Source organism: Danio rerio, chromosome 14 (genome assembly GCF_049306965.1).
Source record: "Danio rerio strain Tuebingen ecotype United States chromosome 14, GRCz12tu, whole genome shotgun sequence".
Lineage (NCBI taxonomy): Eukaryota > Metazoa > Chordata > Actinopteri > Cypriniformes > Danionidae > Danio > Danio rerio.
Genome location: NC_133189.1, coordinates 35,063,259 through 35,082,800, shown reverse-complemented (window position 1 = coordinate 35,082,800; position 19,542 = coordinate 35,063,259). Strand labels below are relative to the sequence as shown.

Here is a 19,542-nt window from a genome sequence, read left to right as displayed (position 1 = left end):
AACTATTTTTAGAGTGAATTGTGTCGTTGCCAGATTCACCTGTTCCTCTTGCTCCCCACCAAGAAAAAAAAATCACGCTGTTGTTATGCCCTGCTCTCGACATCCAAAACACTTGAACTATTGTCTCGCACACCCCTCTTTTATTCTGTCTTCTGTTTCTCTCCTCCATCCGGCTGAGTTAATTTCTCTCTGGACTGTAATTACTCTCCTCCACAGAAGCTGTCAGTTTCCCCCCTTCTCCTCCAAAGCTCCTTCTTTTATTTCTCTCGTTTGTTTAAATTTGCCCCCCGGCCGACAGGCAGCCTACCTCTACGCGCTTACCCTGTCAGGGATGGTTAGGCAGACGAGAGAAAACACGAAGAAGGAAGAAATCGGGAAGATTAAAGGGGCCAGAGCTTTGAGCTGAAGGCCTGCTGGCTGCAATTTATTTACAGTTTAATTCACATGAAAAAAAGTTGAGCCAAACATGGCAGCACAGGCTGAAAGGCAGAGCTGACGAGCACGATTAGACACACACGACGGCGCGTGTGAACGTTTCTCAGACATATGGTGCTGCTGTGCTTGACTGATGCTCATTACACCTCATATTCAGTTCACAACCGCTTTCTTCTGCAAGAAAGCACACTCTGGAGGCCAGGTTGATTCGGGCTGCTGGATGAAAACGTGTCTCGTTTATTATCATCATGATGGGCAAGGGACTGTAATGACATTATTACAGCTGTAATTAGCTTGTTAGTTGTGAATGTGCTTCACATACAAGAGCAGAGGTAAGCCCATGTCAACATTTGACTAAACAGCTTGCTATGATAGTGTCTGGTGGGGAATTATATGGAAATATTGAGGATCTCTGTAATTTGGGTGAAGTAGGGCTGGGAAATCTGACAAAAACCTCATATTTCAAGTTATCTTGTATGCTGATAACAATATTGAAGTCAGAATTATTAGCCCTCCTAAATTATTAGCCCCTACTATATATTTGTCCCCCAATTTCTTTTTAACGGAAAGAATTTGTCATGATGACAGTTCATGATAATTTAAAAGATATGTTGATACCTGTATTCAGATTAAAGTGCAATTTAAAAGCTTTACTAGGCTAATTTAATCAGGGCAATTGGGCATGCCATTGAGTAACATTGGTTTGTTCAGTGGACAATTAAAAAAAAATAATAATAATAATTAAAATATGGGTAAGCAGGTTTTTAAAAAAATTAAATGCTTTTATACTACCTAAAATAAAACAAATAAGACTTTCTCCAGAAGAAAAAAAATTATAGCAAATACTGTGAAAAATTCCTTGCTCTCTTAAACTTCATTTGGGAAATATTTATAAAAAATAAAATTAAATTAAATAAACAATTCAGGTAACGGCTTATAATTTTGCCTTAAGCTGTATAGAGAACAGCAAAAGTTACATTTCTGTAAATTCAATCAGTTATTCATTTATATAAATTGACCATATGTTAAGGACTACTTAAATTTTGCATTTTGAATATAAAAATTTACTAATTTATGTGTGATCTCACTTTCTTTTATTTAGGACTTCAAGGCAAATGTCTGATTGAAAGTGTAGAAATATATATATATAAAAAAAAACACTTTAAAAAAAAACTAATGATTGGAAGTCCAAAATAAAATGTAAAAATATCAACATTTTCAAGATTGCAACTTTCCCAAGATGCTGTTAATAATGTTTCTGTTCCCATCCCATAATGAAAATTGGGCTCATACTGTAAGTTGTCAAAAAGCATCACCACAAACGATGTATTTTGTGACACACAACACAAAATAAATGATAAAGCATAATATGAAATGATAGACTTTTTATTTTATTCATACAACATACAGTGGGGAAAACGAGTATTGAACATATGTTTTTTTTCCTGGGAATACTCTTTCTAACAAAGCTGTTAACATGGAATTAAAACAGATTTTGGTAAAAAACCAAACAATACAAACATAAAAAAAACAAAACAAAAACGAACAAATCTAAAAAATGAGTTGCATGTAATAACAATGGAATGATACAAGGAGAAAGTACACTGCTGCAAACAATTTATTTGTGTTGAATTTAAACAAACAAATTAAGTTTAATAATGTTCAACTTAATTTGTTTGTTTAAATTCAACACAAATAAATTGTTTACAACCACTTAACATAAAAATTTATAGTAAATCCAAGGAATCATCTCTGAATAATTTTTTTAAGTGTAGTAAGATGGAGAAAGTACTGAAATATTGCTGAAATGTATTTAATACTTTATATAAAAGGCTTTTTGGTGATGGCTGCTTAAAGACGCCTCTCATATAGACAATGAAGTCACATGAATTGCTCTGGTGTAAGTTTTTTACAGACTTCAACAGTGTAAAATTTTTGATAGTGTTGTGGGTCTCGTCTATCAAATCTGATCTTTGATTTGTGCTTTATATTGGATTCAATCAGGTGATTGGCTGGGCCATTCGACAGCTTGAATTTCTTTCTCTAAAAGCATTTGAGAGTTTCCTTGGCTGTGTTTTAGATCATTGTCTTGCTGAAATGTCTACCCTTGTTGCATCTTCATCATCCTGCTAATGTAGATGTTGGGTTGAAACAGTTGATATAATGTACAATGATGAAGGGCAGAGAGTTGCTGAAGAGCTACGGAGAGAGTTAACTGCCTTTCTACACGTGTTTCAAGACAACAGGACCTTTAAAATTATGTTTTCTGAGATTGGTGACGTGTTTAATACTTATTTTCCCTGCAGTATATCATCAAATTACCCAGCCCTAAGTTGAAGGGAAATTTACTATATACAATCAGACTTTCTTGCTAAGCTATATTGAAAATGGTGTTGAAACTACTATTTTTGTCATAAAGACCCCTCAGGATCATTTGCCGAGGCTGTAATAATGCTGTAAATAATGTTCAGTTTCTTGCACAGAATTGTTGTTTCACTTCATACGACCTAAATGTATCATCAAATGCCAGGGGTAAACATTTTATTTTGCTCTCTCAAAGTGTCAGTAGCCACCGACTTATATTTTATGAATCACCAGACTGTCAAGCGTTTCAGCTAAAAATGTTGTTTAAGGCTCTGCTGGGGTAAAAAAAACTAATAAAAAATCATCAGCGTATATCTAAGATGGCTGCAGGGTGAGTAAATTTGGATGAACCATCACTTATTTGGGTGAGCGATCACATTAAAATAAAAATATCTTCCAACTGGAGACACCATTTGTCATACTCACCAATGCAAATTTTTACTCGCCTTTGGCACATGGAGAGAGCTCTGAACTCAAGCAGCCTATCAATGTTTATGCTATAGTTTATTCTATTAGGATGTATGCCATTAGAAAAGTGATGATCACTTTTTATCACTTAAAAAAAAAATTATTAAAAAATTAAAAATAAAAGTATTTTTTATTACTTTTAATTTTTTTTATCCAAGGACCACATTCATTCATTTTTAGAAGTCACCACAGTGGAATGAACCACTAACTATTCCGGCATGTGATTTATGCAGCGCATGCCCTTCCAGTCACAACCCAGTACCCACACACACCCATAAACTACGCCCACTTGTTAATTTAATTCACTTATACTGCATGTCTTGGACTGCGGGGGAAACCAGAGCACCCTGAGGAAACTCATGCAAACACGGGTAGAACAAACAAACTCCACACAAAAAAAGCCAACTGGCCCACCCAGGGACTCAAACCAGTGATGTTTTTGCTGCGAGGGAACAGTGCTAACCATTTAGCCACCATTTCACCCCTCCAGGGACCACATACTCAAGAATATTCAAAGGTCTGATACAGTTACTTGAAATTAAGAAATTAGAGAGTATTTAAATAGAGACTAAAGAGTTTACACATTTTGGGCCAACCCAGTAGTTTTGAGCTCCTTACAGTTGAATACGCTGAGGACTGTTTGCCAAAGATGTGGATTGAAAGTAATTTTGTAAATGATGTCCAATCGCTCACTTTTTTTAATATTAATCATTTTAAGAGGCACGGTTTCTTTTATGTTCTGCTGAAGCAAGAAAGTCTCATTTGCCATGGCCTGAGGGTGAGTTCATTAACAGCAAATGTTTATTCTTGGGTGAAATGCCCCTTTGAACTAAATCAAAATGAGATGTCCTTGGAACTAGCTGAAAAAAAAATGTAAAACAATATTTTATTAAATTTAATTGTTAATTTATTTCAAAGTAATAAATATTTGGGCTTTTCAGCTATTGAAAATAAAATTAAAATTAAAAAAGCTAACTTATTTCCTTGTTTGACCTAAAAAAAATACATCATTCCTGCAACACTCAATGTTCTTCAGCATTGTCACACTTTTTAAGCATTAAATGTGCATTATTTAGAACAGTTTATCATGTTTATTGGATAAAGATTCATGATAATGATTTTTAAAAATCCACTTTACTGGCAGTATATACCTGATAAAATATTTCAGAGCTTGGCACGACGCCCACAGTTTTCCAAGCCTAGAAATCATACTTTTAAAATTAAGCACTTGCTTATAATTACCTCATAAATTCAGGTTCTTTAAAGAAAAAAAAGTTTAGTACACTCAAATATTTTTTTGCCGCTTGTAGGCCTGTCACAATAATCAATATATTGACTTATCGTGGAATACTTGGTGACGACCTCGATAAGCTGAGGTTGCAATATATATTTACAAACTTAAAAAAATTGTCAAAGCCATAATATAATAACATTTACATTCTGCTTCACTGGTGTCAATTTTTTTTGTCAAATAAGTTTTATTGGGTCATTGAATAGACAAAAAACTTAAATTCCAGGATTAATTTTCTAATAAGCATAAACTTACAAAAACAAACAAACAAACAAACAAAAATAAAACGAAAACAAATGCCTCAACCCCAGCCTGTAAGTGTACAATGCGGTGATAATTATAACAACTTTCCAGTTACAATGCATTGCTTTGAGGATAAGAATTACCCATGAAGTGACACATTTGGGCCCCAAATATTCTGAAATTGTCCAATGTTCCCCTTTAAAAAAGATATCTGGTTCGTTCCAAGTACAGAATACATATCAACTCTTCAAGCCATAGTTTAGCAGTTGGAGGATTAACATTTTTCCAGAACAACAATAGCAGCTTTTAGGCTTCTATCAAACAATATGTTAGGAATTTCTGTTGTGCATAGCTCAATAAATATGTATAATAAGAAAGTCCTAATATAATAAGCACTGGTTCAGGATCTACGTGTAGATAAAGGAAATCTGAAACACTTTAAAAACCTCATTCCAAAATCCCTGTATTTTAGGACAGAATACAAAACTATGAGCTAAATCAGCTTCTTCTGATTTGCACTTTTCACAAATAGGAGATATGTTGGGGAAAATAGTGCATTTAAAAGTAAATACAATAGGACATTTACTTTTTTAACAAATAGTATAATTATAAATTATATAATCTAAAGAACGTTAAGAATGATGAGTATTTTACAGTGTCCCTGGCTATTTGTATAATTGGCATAAAATGATCTCAAAGTGACAATAATATCGCTTAACACAACAATTTCTGTAACTATACTGTATATTACACAACAAAAAATCTTTATCGTGACAAGCCTATAGTTGCTTGTTTAAACTGATAAATCTGAATCGACACAATTGTTGAGATTTTTTGGGACAATTAAACCTTTTTATGTTAAATCTAGGGCTGGGAGATATGACAAAAAAAATCTAGGTTTTTTCATAAAGTTTGACTGATTCACGATTTCAATTTTGATTTTTTTTATTGTGTAACTAGTCAACTTAAAACATTACAAGATTACTGAAGTAACATTTTCAAGTGCAACTTGGAAAAACCATATGGTTAAGGAACATTGTATGTGTAATGGCCATGCCATACATAAATTGGTCAACAAGTTGTAAATAAATGTAAAACAAATTCACGAGTTGAATATTTTTTTGAAGAATTTTTGAAATATCATTAAATATTGTGCAATTTGAATTAAACATTAAATACTTCTGTTTTAAATATATAGTAAGAAAATAACCATTGTAACCAATGTAAACATTATATCAGTCAACTCAAAGTTAAGCAAACTTACTACAGTAAAAAAAAAACAACAACACTTTGTAGACCATCGTGCAAACAAAGCATGTTGTTAATAAGTCACATGTAGCTATTTTTTACAGGTTTCTTGAGAGGAAGACCAGTCTGTCTACTCTTTCAGGCTTTGGAGATGCTCTGTGTCAGGTTATAATGTTCCCACCTGCACTGAACACCCTCTTAGAAGGGGCACTGGTTGCAGGAATACAGAGGTATTTTTTGCAAGTTTGCTGAGCCTGGGAAAAATAGTCTTATTAGCCTTCCACTAGTGAGGTGGGTCTGTGTCTCAATCTACATCAGGATACATCAATAGGCTGTCAGCTCGTTTTTGACTTTGTCTTCTTCTGATTGAATGACAGGTTGTGATGATGGTGTCGTTTTCTTAAATAGATACAGTGGGAGTAAAAGACTGAACATGGAGACTATAAAGCCTAATATAAAACAATTTGTGAAGTTGCTGACATGCAGCTGCTGCAAATACAAGCATCAAATGTGGGTCTAATATGTAAAAATATATATACTTATTCTATTTTTCTTTATCCCTCTTTTAATACCCAATCATTTGATGCACTTTGCACCACTCAGTGTATTATGCTGCCTGACTGGGTTTCATCTAGGTCCGCTACTGACGTAATGGGGGCGGGTACTTAAACTTTTCACTAATACAGCTGCTCGCCTCTGCTCGTGTTCAAACCAAACTAAGATCAGTACGTTTTTTCACATGGCAGGTTTTTACGTCTTTGATACATGTTAAGAGATTGAGTTTATCGATTTGGTAAGTGAATATGTCTTGACATAATCCACAAAGATGTGACTTAGTAAAACGTGAAGTCATGTATGGTTTTAATTGTTGCATTAGTCTGAATAAATCTCCTCGTCAGGCAGCGCTGGAGCAGCAGGAGAGAGTGGACCACAGTACATCAAACCAAAGGTATTAACAAAAACAAAAAAACAAAACACAACTTAAGACATTTAAATGCTTGTATTTGTTGTATTTGCACTAGCTCTGCGATACACATCGAAAACTTCATGCATCGGGTTAAATTAGGCTGTCTAGTCTCCCTGTGTTCAGTCCATTACAATAATGATTGAAACCCAGACAGGCAGTCAGGCAGCGTAATACAAAGAGTGGACCAATGAGCATCATTGGTGCAATTATAATGTATCTAATATTTTTACTTTTTTTTAAATTGCAATACCTCGATTTAATTTAAAAAATTGTCATAAAATGCAAATTCGAGTTAATCTGGGAAAAAAAAAAAAAAAAAAAAAAAAAAAAATCGAATGAATCGCCCAGCCCTAGTTACATCCACTTAAATTTGTAATATTAATTTAGCAATAAAGTTAACTTAATCGATTTGTGTTGAAACAACATGAAGGAATTGTGTGGAACCCTGCATTTTTACAATATACTTGGGTATTTAATGAGAACCATCCCACTCAAGCTGATTTCATACATTCAGTCACTAATGGTGAACCCTTCAGGTTAAGAATTGCATTTGATTAGGTCGTAAACATGATAATAAAAGCTTAAATTAAATCGGCGATGCAAAAGTGACCTCCAAAAAGTTTACCTGTCCCAGGATGGGGCCCAGCGGAGGCCCGGGAGCCGCCTGTCCGGACCGTACAATCGCTCTGATCAGTCCTCCAGTATCCAACTTTTTCACCGCCTTTGCTGCTTTAGATATCTTAGACATATTGTCTCTGTGTCTGGCCTGCCGCACGTCTGTCCGTCCCCTTTCCCTGTTGGGAAAAGTAATTATTGATGTTTCCTTAATTCATTAAAAATTCAACACAAGAAAATCAATACATGCCCAGTGGTTGAAAAGTGAGTTACACAAAAGCTCGGCAATCCATAAAAGCTCTCCAAGGAGTGCACAGCAGCTTTATCTGGAGAAGCTGTGAGTGAAGACAGTCGCGAGGCGGAGTGCTATGAAACCTCAGGACCTTCAGAGATAAGGGATAAAAGCAAAGCACTGGAGGAGCTTCTGTGCTCGGCTGCCTTAACCGATTCCCTGCGCGCTGCTGATCCATTACAGCACTCTACGGGCCTACATCAGTAAAGGGTCGATGAAACAGATTGGACAGGAGCCACCAACCAACCAAGCCCCAAAATGTTACCAGCCACGCACAGAATTAGTGGCACAGTCAAGGGCAAAACCTGCTTTTTCCATTCAAGACTGAATTCAATTACATGATTCAATCAATTAGTTGAGTGGTGGAAATGGCCTGAAATGTATGCGCTGTGGAAAGTGCGAGTCATAAAAACCCACGCCTCATAATCTGATGTGGACCAAATGTAATAAAAGCTGCTACATGTTCAATGGACATTCGCTCAGCGCAAAACCAGCAATTACAAACATACCGTCTAAACTCAAAGTTGCAGCTTAGATTTAATTAAGCAAATTGATACACGTTTGTGTGTGTGTGTGTGTGTGTGTGTGTGTGTGTGTGTGTGTGTGTGTGTGTGTGTGTGTGTGATTGAATCTTTATTTCATTCATACATATTTTTCTGGTTTGTTGTAAGGGACTAGGGCCGCATGATATTGGGAAAAAAACTGACAATGCATTTAGGGACGCAAAGAATAACCAATTTCACTACTAATCACACTTTAATTCATCAGTTAATTAATCAAAATGGCTTCTCAACACTGTGTTTCTGCACAGAACAAAACTGCTGCAACTAAAAGTTATGCCCAGTGTGTGCTAGTTTAAAGTTTTAAAGTTGTACACCAAGGCTAATATGCACGCACACTGGATTAACTATGGCTGAATTAACTAAGGGCCGTTTACATGTTGCATCTATAATTCATTATTTCTTTTCTTGCGTGCATTACGTGCCTAGCTGAAAGAATGCTGCAAGAGCACCGCGAGTCACATGACAAGAACTGACAGTTCAGCTTTGTATGGAATATACACACATCTACTCCAAAGAAGAAAAATTACAAAAGGAAAATACCAAACAATTTTGTAATATAGTTGATCAAAAGTGCCTTTCTTTTTTCATTAAAAGAGAAATACTTAGCTGATGTGTAGCTTAAATTTACATTAGACAAATATCATTTTTATTTATTCTTATTTTTATTTATGTTCTGTTATTTATTTTTAGTGTAAAATTATTACTTACTTGTTTAAGTTGTTTTATTTTTTTAGGTCGAAAGAGAAATTGACTATTGTTTGTTTCTTATTATTAATATGTTGTGTATTAGTTGGTTAATGCAGCAATAAATAACACTTTAAAATAAGAAGTTTACATGTGATTTTCTAAATTAGTAGTGTTTAAAAATGAATGAATGCATAATAATCCTGATAATCGTGAAACCGTGATTGCTCCTCAGACTATAATCGTAAAACCATCTATTATTGTTGTATCCATAAATGCAAATGTTTGTGTCTGCAATTTATATTGCAATAAAAATAATATTTCAAAAGTTGACTCAACTATTTGAAAAAAAAAAAATTTGGATTGATTGAGAGTATTTTGTAGCAATTCCAGCAATATGCATGTGACATTTGCAATAAAAACATAAAACATAAATACACAAAGTATTTGTTAACAATATATTAAAACATCTGTTATATTTTTATATCAAAACAAGTAACCACAGAGTTATGGGATCCGAAAAATATCAATCAGTAAACAATTATTAGATTTTAAAAGAGAATGTGACAAAAAAGTATGACAGTTTTAAAGTGGGTGGACTTTGGTGAAATAGGGTGAACCTCAGTGCCTACTCTTGAACTAAGTGTATAATAATGACTTACTTAAAACGATCAATTCTGATAATATAGTAATTGATTTAAAGTGGTGTGAGCTGATATGTTGGAGTAAATTAGCTAGCTTAAGCAATTGATTATTTAAATTAGATTAGATAATCTCAAAACATGAAGTAAAAAGAGAATACGAAATTATACTACATTAAGCACACTTGCTGAAAACAGCTGACAGAACAAGAAAGAAAATGATCTTTCATTTAAAACACCTAACTGAAAATATGCATTAATTATTACTAATTAAAAAGAGAGTTGCTCATCATTGTGCAACAATTTGGAAACCAGGTGCCAAATTAAGCTGCTCAATACTTCTAATTTATTTATTTTTTTGCCACTTTGAACTCATCCCTAGTGTATTTCTTTGAATGGATGCAGTGCGGGTGCGAGCTGTAAATGATTGCCATGGAAACCTGATTGTCATGGGGGCAAGGTGAGCATGTACTGTATGGTTGCCTGTTATTGGTTATTGTCTTTAAACAATTTGCTGACGACCAATAACATGGAACACTCAAGTTACATTCATTATTTCTAGAAGTGCACGGAAGAATCTGTCATTACCACTGATGCATCTCTTACAAGAATTAATGCAGATCTTAACGGAAAGGTTTGGGTTGTAAAAAGGTCAACATTATGCAGATGTTTCTATTGTATAAGGTCAATGGTTATTGGGCTATAACCAATTTGCTGATGACCAATAACAAGGAAAACTCAAGTTGCATTCATTATAGATGCACTGATGTATCATGACAACATTCAGTGTCAGGCCATACACTGAAGCATCTTTTCTAAATATTAACACAAATATACAGTTGAAGTCAGAATCATCAGCCCATCTCATTTATTAGCCCCCCTATATATTTTTCCCCAAGTTTTGTTCAACAGAGATTTTTTTCTCAACACATTTATACAGGGTTTCTGCAGGTTTCATCAAGTCAAAGTTATTAAGATCCTTTTAAGACCATTAAGAATTAAGAGCTAAACACTACTAGCTTCTAATTGCCACAAAAAAAAAAAAAAAAAAAAAATATATATATATATATATATATATATATATATATATATATATATATTCATACATATATCATTTTCTTGTCGGCTTAGTTTCTTTATTAATCCGAGGTCGCCACCGCAGAATGAACCGCCAACTTATCCAGCAAGTTTTTACGCAGCGGATGCCATTCCAGCCGCAACCCATCCACAGACACATTCACACACACTCATACACTACGGACAATTTAGCCTACCCAATTCACCTGTACCGCATGTCTTTGGACTGTGGGGGAAACCGGAGCACCCAGAGAAAGACCCCACGAACGCAGGGAGAACATGCAAACTCCACACAGAAATGCCAACTGAGCATATATAATGATATATATATGTGTGTATGTATGTATGTATGTATGTATATTCTTCGATACTTCAATGTATCAAAACAAGAAAAACTGTAGTCATATATATTTTTTTTCAACATTTATTTTTCTAATTCACAAGTTTAACATTGCTAAAATTATATTTATTGTGGAGACAATTACATAAATAATCAAAAATATATATTGATTGGCTTGTGGTCCAAATTGATTGAGTATAACTTCTATTCAACCTGATGCATTTCTGTTATAAAACCTTAAGTTTCACGCCTATTTATAAATATTATAATTCCCCCTTAAATATTATAATTCCCCCTTAAATCTGTAAATAGTTTTTGTATGGATGGAAGATAACATAAAGGGATATGTTGCTCCGTTATTATTATGAGTAACGATGTTATTGCTTTTCGTTTTCTTCCCCTGGTTTTATTAAGATGGATTGTTGGTAATTGGATGGATTTCGGCCCGATTGGGTAGCTTTAGAAAATTAAGATTTAGAAAATTAAAACCTGTTTAAAATGATTTAAGACACACAACACAATATTTCAGTGAATTTAAGACTTTTTAAAACCTAAATTTTGTTTAAGACACTCTGTAATAATTAATTTCTAATTAACTAATTACTGATTTACTAAGATTAACTTTTATCTTTGATGTCATGATGACAGTACATAAAATTTTACCAGATATTTCAAGAGATTTCAAGATACTAGTATTCAGCCTAAAGCACAATTTAAAGGCTTAACTAGGTTAATTAGGTAAGTCATTGTACAACAGTGGTTTGTTCTGTACTATATATATATATATATATATTAGAAATTAAATTAAATACTATAATTAAAATAGGGCTAGTAATGCTGATCTTAAAATGTTTTTTAAAAAAATTAAAACTGCTTTTATTCTAGCCAAAATAATACAAGTAAGAATTTCTCCAGAAAAAAAAAATCTTACTGTGAAAAATTACATGCTCTGTTAAACATAATTTGGGAAACACTTGAAAAAAAATTACAGGAGGTCTAATAATTTTGACTTCAACTGTATGGAAATAAACTTTTAACCATTGCATAAGGTTGTCAAAACTAATGCACAGTCAATCAAAGCTGAAATGATCCTTAATATGGCCACTGACTTGAAGATGAACTACAGTAAAGTCAATTCCATTAAATCTCAAAGTGGCGGTCAATTCATGTGTGAAACAGAAGTGTTCTTTCACAGTTTGAACCCGATGCATTGCCATCCTGGAATTTGGCCATAACATTTGTCATCCAACATCAGTTAGGGTTAAACGAAATGTTGCCAAACATTTAACAAGCCAGAAACATTAAATCACTGCATTAAAGATCCAATCATACACTCAGATGCTCATTTAAATCCAAGCAGAGACTTCATTTTGGCCAAGCAATACGCGACATGGGAACTTGTCCCACACTGGCTGTTCAACCCAGGTGAAAACAATAGCACTAAATTATTCACAGCACTCTGTTCCCAGTTTAACCTCGCTGTTTATATATTCATAAATGTGAGGGAGATGAGGACAGAGGTGAAATAAACACACCTCGGTAGCCGCACGTTGGAATGCGCCATTGGTTTTAATGCCAAGTTAATCCCCGCATCTGCGCGCAAGGAGACAAGCGAAGAGAGCATTTTGCAAGCCCCAAAACGCCTTGGATCTCAGAATAAACGGGCTATCTAAAGAGAGCAGAAACGGCAGACATGGGCTCTGAAAACACCAGCTGTGCGAAAACATTGCGTTAAAAATGACTTTCTGGGTTTCCTTTAAAATGCCACTCACATGCTGCCCTTCATTTCGTCGTTCTATTTCATGCATGCTGTTCTCCAAAGCATATTTTTTTTGCTGTTTTGAAAGCATGTTGAAGCTCAAATCAATTTAAAGGCAGCCAGGGAAGGCTGGGCTGCTGGTAAACCTCCACTTCTTGGCAGGAGGTCCAACCGTTTTAACATATTCAGAAGCAGAAGAGGACAATCAACAATCCTTCAAGTTGAATTGAAGCAATTTATTCGGAACATTGTGTTTGGCACCAATTTACTTTTTTTCATGTGGTGGTTTGGTGGCTTCTACAATAGCAGTGTTTCGGACTGTTTTGAAGAAACATGCATGAAATTTCTTTTCCGTTTAGTGCAATTCTGTTTACGTGATTGGGATGTTAAACGCATGATAAAAGAAAAGAAAAACTATGAGGATGAGTGAACAAGGACTGCGGGCATGTTCTGTCAAACTTCACTGTGTGCTCTGCGTTTACTGCTTTGAAGCACTCTTCTGCTTACCAAATTAGATTAAATTGCTTGTGGATAATGTTTGATATTCTCAGGGAAAAATAATGTTTTGTTTGAAACATTAAGAAACAAGAAAAAAAATACTAGAATATGCTGCTATTTAGTCTTTTTTGCTCAAGGCTTCATGTATTTGATTAGGATTACAGTAAAAATGTCAATATTGTGAAATATATCATTCATGGTGATAACTTTTTTAATTGTGTGCTTATTATAAAATGCAATTCATTACTTCAATGGAAAAACTGGAATTTCAGCATCATTTCATGCTTCCATGACAGAATCATTCAAGAAACCTTTTAAGACCCGCGGACACTTTGTATTACCATCATCACAAGTGAAAACATCTGTTACTTTCGTTTGTTTTTTACATTATTACACATGTATTAAAACATTATAAATTTCTTATGGTTGATTAATTTGACGCAGTCTGACCGAAAAACTTCAAAGATGTCCATATGAGATGAGTTTTTCCCCCAATGTATTGTAATGTGTATTTATATAGCACATTTATCATGTATGGCCATACACCCAAAGCGCTTCACAATCATGAGAGAGGTCTCTCCACACCACCAGCAGTGTGCAGCATCTACTTGGATGATGTGACGGCAGCCACAGGACAACGGCGCCAGTGCGCTCACAACACACCAGCTATTGGTGGAGTGGAGAGACAGTGATAGAGCCAATTCAGTGGATGGGGATGATTGGGAGGCCAGGACACCGGGGTTTACACCCCTGCTCTTTCACGAGAAGTACCCTGAATCTTAAATAGTTTTATGGGGTGTTGGTATCCATTGCTCCAACAACATCTGATGTCAAAATTTTAACTCTGCAGTTCAAAAAAATGTCTTTTATTTATATTTTAGTAGATTTGATATGATAATAAACACCAATGCACCATGAGCTACAGGGATTTAAAAATATATATTATATTATAAAATGCTAATAAGATTGATTAATTAATGTTTACTATTTGCATCTGTATAATATCTAATAAACAATCAATAAACTTTTTGGGGTCCCCTGACACATTTTCGTTGTGGTCTGTGCAATTTGCAGTGCATTTCTGTATTTGTATGAGTGTTGTGAGTATTTTCATGCACTTATTTAGTCAGCCCTACTTCAGACTATAAAAAATGTATCTTTGGTTATTACAAAATTGTGTTATGTTTACCATTATAGGCTCATTTTAAAAGATAGTTCTCTCCAAAAAATAAAATTGTACTTTGTTTACTCTTTATCCAAATGTTTATCGATTTCCTTTTTTCTGTTGAACACAAAAGAAGTTACTTCGGAAATGTATTGGATCTGTTAAAAAAACTAAACAGTTAATAATGTCTAACTTTCCAGACGACACAACATCTTCAGCATAAAACTGACCCAGTATATCATGGATTGATTTCTGATCTTCAGACTATAAAATGCAGCTTTGCTTATAATAAAATTGCCTTATATTTACAATTATAGTGTAATTTTAAAAGACATCCCAAATATAAAAATGTACTCTATTACTCTCTGTTCAAACAGTTATAAGTTTCCCTTTTCTGTTGAACACAAAAGAAGTTACTTCAATAAAATGTAACTATTGACATTCACAGTAGAGAAAACAAATACTATGCAGGCCAAAGATTACAGATTTCCAACAATTTTCAAAATAACTTATTTTGCATCCAGCAAGAAAAAAAAAGAAACTCAGACAGGTTTGTGACAAGTGAACGAAGAGTAAATAATGAGAGAATATTCAGTTTTGGGTGAACTATTCCTCCTTTAATGTCCTGGAAACACTGAAACCAACACTTTGCAGTCCATCAGCATCTGTTTGCTGCACATTAATCTTTAGCCAAAGTGCTGTTTGATTTTTTTTCCTACTTTGTTTCAACAGAGAATAATGAAGTAGATACGAACAATTGGCTCCCGGAAATTAATCGCTGCAATGTTTTACACTGAAGTATCTGGCCCATAACAATGATAAAAAATAGAAATGCCAAGCTCTGGGATTTTAAATCGCACCGGGAAAATAGGGCAATATACCATTAGCAATAAATGAATGTGGCTGGGGTTTATTTATTTATTTCACAGCTAGAGCATTTTGTCCATTGGCCAAAGAAAAACTGGAATGTTAAAAAATCCCTAGACTCGGTAAAGTGAATTAATATCCTAATGCAAATTCAGAGAAAGCAATAGTACAAGAGAAACCTCAGAGACCGAGCGAATGCTGTTCTGATCAAACTCCAATTCAACCTGGGATAAAAGCAGGTGTAGTGAAGTGAAACACTCAAGGGAGTCAACGGCATTAGCAGGGCTACATCATTCATAGTATAAGACGACAAAGAGAGACAGGACTCTCTTTATGAAGTGATTTAAGAACCTCAAAATCATTCCCTCTGCAGCTTCACATTTACATATATAGATTTACAGCCCGACTTTTGAAAGCCAGCCAGTTCATTTGGATTTTCACTCTCTTGATACATCTGTTTCTGGTTTGAGACAAATTGAACTTGCAGACATGGGAAAACAACATGTTTGTTGAGGCAAGAATAGCCCATTTAAAATACTGCTGAACCAGCATTTCTTGGTTTTTCGCGAAGTAGACAAAACCCGGGAAAATAAATGAGCGGGATAGTGTATTAAACATTTACGCATAGCAGAAATGGCTGGTAAAATGATTTAATTTCTTTTACCAGCTCTCAAAAATCGGGCGATATGAGAAAATTGCTTTTCACAATAGGCGACGAGCTGCTGTTTTCTAATAGAAGCTGATTGTGTACAACAGCGGATGAATACATTTTCTCACTAAAAGCAATCAAATGATTTGAGAAGCAGCAGAGATTCTGTCCTGCTCCATTCTATGACAAATAATGGTGCAACAAACAGGGCACAATTCAGCAGGCGGACTGGAGTTTCAGAATTCAGCTCAATTCCTCTGATACCCTCCAGGTGCATATTGATTTTGACAAGACCGCAGAGTGCAATTTGTGATAACCTCAGCAAAGAGCTAAACTACCTCCTAATTTACAACTGCAAACTAGAACAAGGTGGGAATTCTCAAATGACATTGAGTAGCTCTAATGTGGAATATATTACAGTGGTATTATTGCAAACATTCTGATTAGATTCAAATGAACTGATTTAAAAACAAGGTTGTGGATTTAAGGTAGTAATATTTAAGAGTGATGCAAATGACGATTGTTTTGCTTCACAAGACTTCATATGTATCATATGTTTTGCTTATATAAATATTTTTTAACTCTCCAAGTCCCAGAAGTTGTTGACGTGTTTAATGTTACTCACTATTTGCAAACATATAGGCTGTTTATCAAACATTTTTATTAACAATTTTGTTGTGTTTACTTTTATATTATTTCTCTTGTTGTTTTATTGCTCTTGTTTTATTGTATGGTGTCCTTGAGTTGCCAGAAAGGTGCCTTTAAAATAAAATGTATTATTATTATTATTATTTTTAACCATTAAATGTTTTTTTGGAGTTGGGGGCTATCCATTATGGTTAGTTCATTTGAAAACAATTATTACAAATAAGTAAGGCTGGGCCGATAAATGATATTATATCGAATTGTGATAAAATTTATGTCAATAACAAAGACAAGCTCTGACAGTTTACTCTATATTAAATCTCAGCCGAAATGACCAACAATGGGAATCTAAAAGTGTGTTGATATTAGATATATACCAAATTTTTGCAACTTAAATTGTATTGGCCGAAAATATGTTATGCCATTTAATGGATCCTTAATTTTTTGTGGCTTCAGCCATTGTTGGAGTACTCTTTTATATCTGGAAGCATTAACAACCAGCTTTATTGTTCAATAATTATTTAGAAAGCATTTTTGCCATATCGCCCAAGACTAGAGATAGCTATGTGATAATTGTGAATTGTACATTTCAAATAGAGGAAATTTAATGGTAATAAAATATAATATAATATAATATAATATAATATAATATAATATAATATAATATAATATAACATAACATAACATAATATAATATAATATAATATAATATAATATAATATAATATAATATAATATAATAGGTTTTGCTCAAGCGTTAATAACAAAAACGAAGATTAAAGTTAAACAATATAGATAAATAAGCATTTTCACAACATTATAAGAATATATGAAGAGTTTAGATGTAAAAACTTCTAAGTGCCATGCATCTGAAATTTTTTTCTAAAACTTGCATTTTTCTCAGGCGTCCCATGTCTTGCTTCGGTACTTTTATTTGTATGGCAAAGAATAGGTAATTTTCATCAATTTTAACATGAAATAACTGAAATTGAACATAAGAGGCAGAGAAAAATGCTAATTGTAGAAGAAAATTTTAGATGGCACTTTTTAAAACATTTAAGATTTTAATGTTTCAGCTTTTTTAAAATTAAAATATTACAAATCATTTTAAGTTACTAGATTTTGACTGACAATTCATAAACACAAAATTCATAATTTTCATTGGCCTGCCACATATTGGATGTACTGAGGGTCCTTTAAATTGATAGGGTTGTAAATAAAGCTTAATAAAACAAATCAAATAAACTTAAGGCACTTTTCCCTCAACATACAGCATAAGGTCCAGAATAATGTCCAGATAAGCACCTGTCAGTCATAATAGCATTTATCTTTGTTATAAATGCTTATTATAACAACATCAATAATGAGCTGTTCAGATTTATGAAAAAATGATGATAAAAGTTATAAAATTTCTATGTAAACATAAGACTTTAATAAGAAATTTCTGAAAAACATCACACAGTTTACTAACATAGAACATCCCAAGTGTATCCAATCTCTAGCCGTGTTTATACTAGGTTCCTACTAGTATTCACAACAAATAAAATTAACCCCACCAGAAACATTGGTGTGTCGACACAAACTACTGTGTCGCTCCCACAAGTAACAAGCATAATCAAAACAACTGAGATTAAAGTGTCCAAAAAAAGTGATTTCTTCAACTAAAATTGCAGGTTCAGAGGACTAATCATCATACAAATGTTTTATATGAATTTTACAAAGTGACAACCTCTGTCATAACTCTAAAACCATGAACACATTTCATAATACACATTCAACTCACAGCAAAGATATCAGGTTCATTATAGAAAAAAGCAAAAATAGCCACACTCAAAATGACTGCCTGACAAAACAATAGAATTTATGAATTATTTATGTTTTATTCTATTATTTCATTCCTGCCCTTATGAAATTGAACCAAGGGAAGTGTGTGTGTGCGCGTGTTTTGACAGACATATTATTAGTGTAACTAACGTTACAGGTTTACCACAGATACTATGGTTAAATGGTGGTTAATGGTTGTTTGTTTGTTTGTCATCTTAGAAAATTTGATTTTTTTATTGAAAAAAATAAAAAAAGTTTTGAAGAATCACAAGAAGAAGAATAACGTTACTAGCAAATATCGATAAAGTTAAAACATCATGACATCTATTACGAAAATTAACCATGGTTTTACCACAAAAACTAACCATGGTAACCTCAAATCAACATGGTTTTGTTACACTAACCCCAGCTAAACTGTAGTACTTTCAGTAATACTGTGGTTATAAATAACAATCGATACGACAAAAAAAGTATGATTACACTTAACTCTTTAAACCATGGTTCATTCTCGTAATAGATGAATATAGCACATGATACTATTTTACCCTACATATGTTTAAAACGCTGCTTAAGGTGCAGATTTAGAACAGTCATTACATTTGCTTGTGTTATAGAAAAAATATATAACTGACTTTACCTGCTGTTGTGATTCTATGTGGTCGCGCACACCCGAAAAAAGACCTTCACGTTAGAATTTGAACCATGCGCGCTGCCATATTGCCTTGACTGTCACTACAGAGGGCTTGGAGGAAGAGGATAGACTGACACCACATGGACAGGAGAGGCACTACGCTTTTAGATACTGGAAAAATTGTACCCATCGTATTAATCCAAAAATCACATTAACTGATGCGTTAAATCTACATATGGTGCGTAAAATTATAGAGCAAATTATTTAAAGGTGTGTG

The 19,542-nt window shown here is 33.8% G+C and overlaps 1 protein-coding gene across 1 annotated transcript in view; it reads right to left on the bottom strand.

Moving 5' to 3' along the window:
* mrpl11 (mitochondrial ribosomal protein L11) overlaps positions 1-19,362 on the bottom strand; it is a 62,930-nt gene extending 43,568 nt beyond the window's left edge. The window contains 2 exon segments of the mRNA NM_001002556.1: positions 7,642-7,810; positions 19,272-19,362. Of these exon segments, the coding sequence (NP_001002556.1) occupies positions 7,642-7,764 (123 nt within the window). The 5' untranslated portion in view covers positions 7,765-7,810; positions 19,272-19,362.
* Positions 19,363-19,542: the final 180 nt, after the last annotated feature.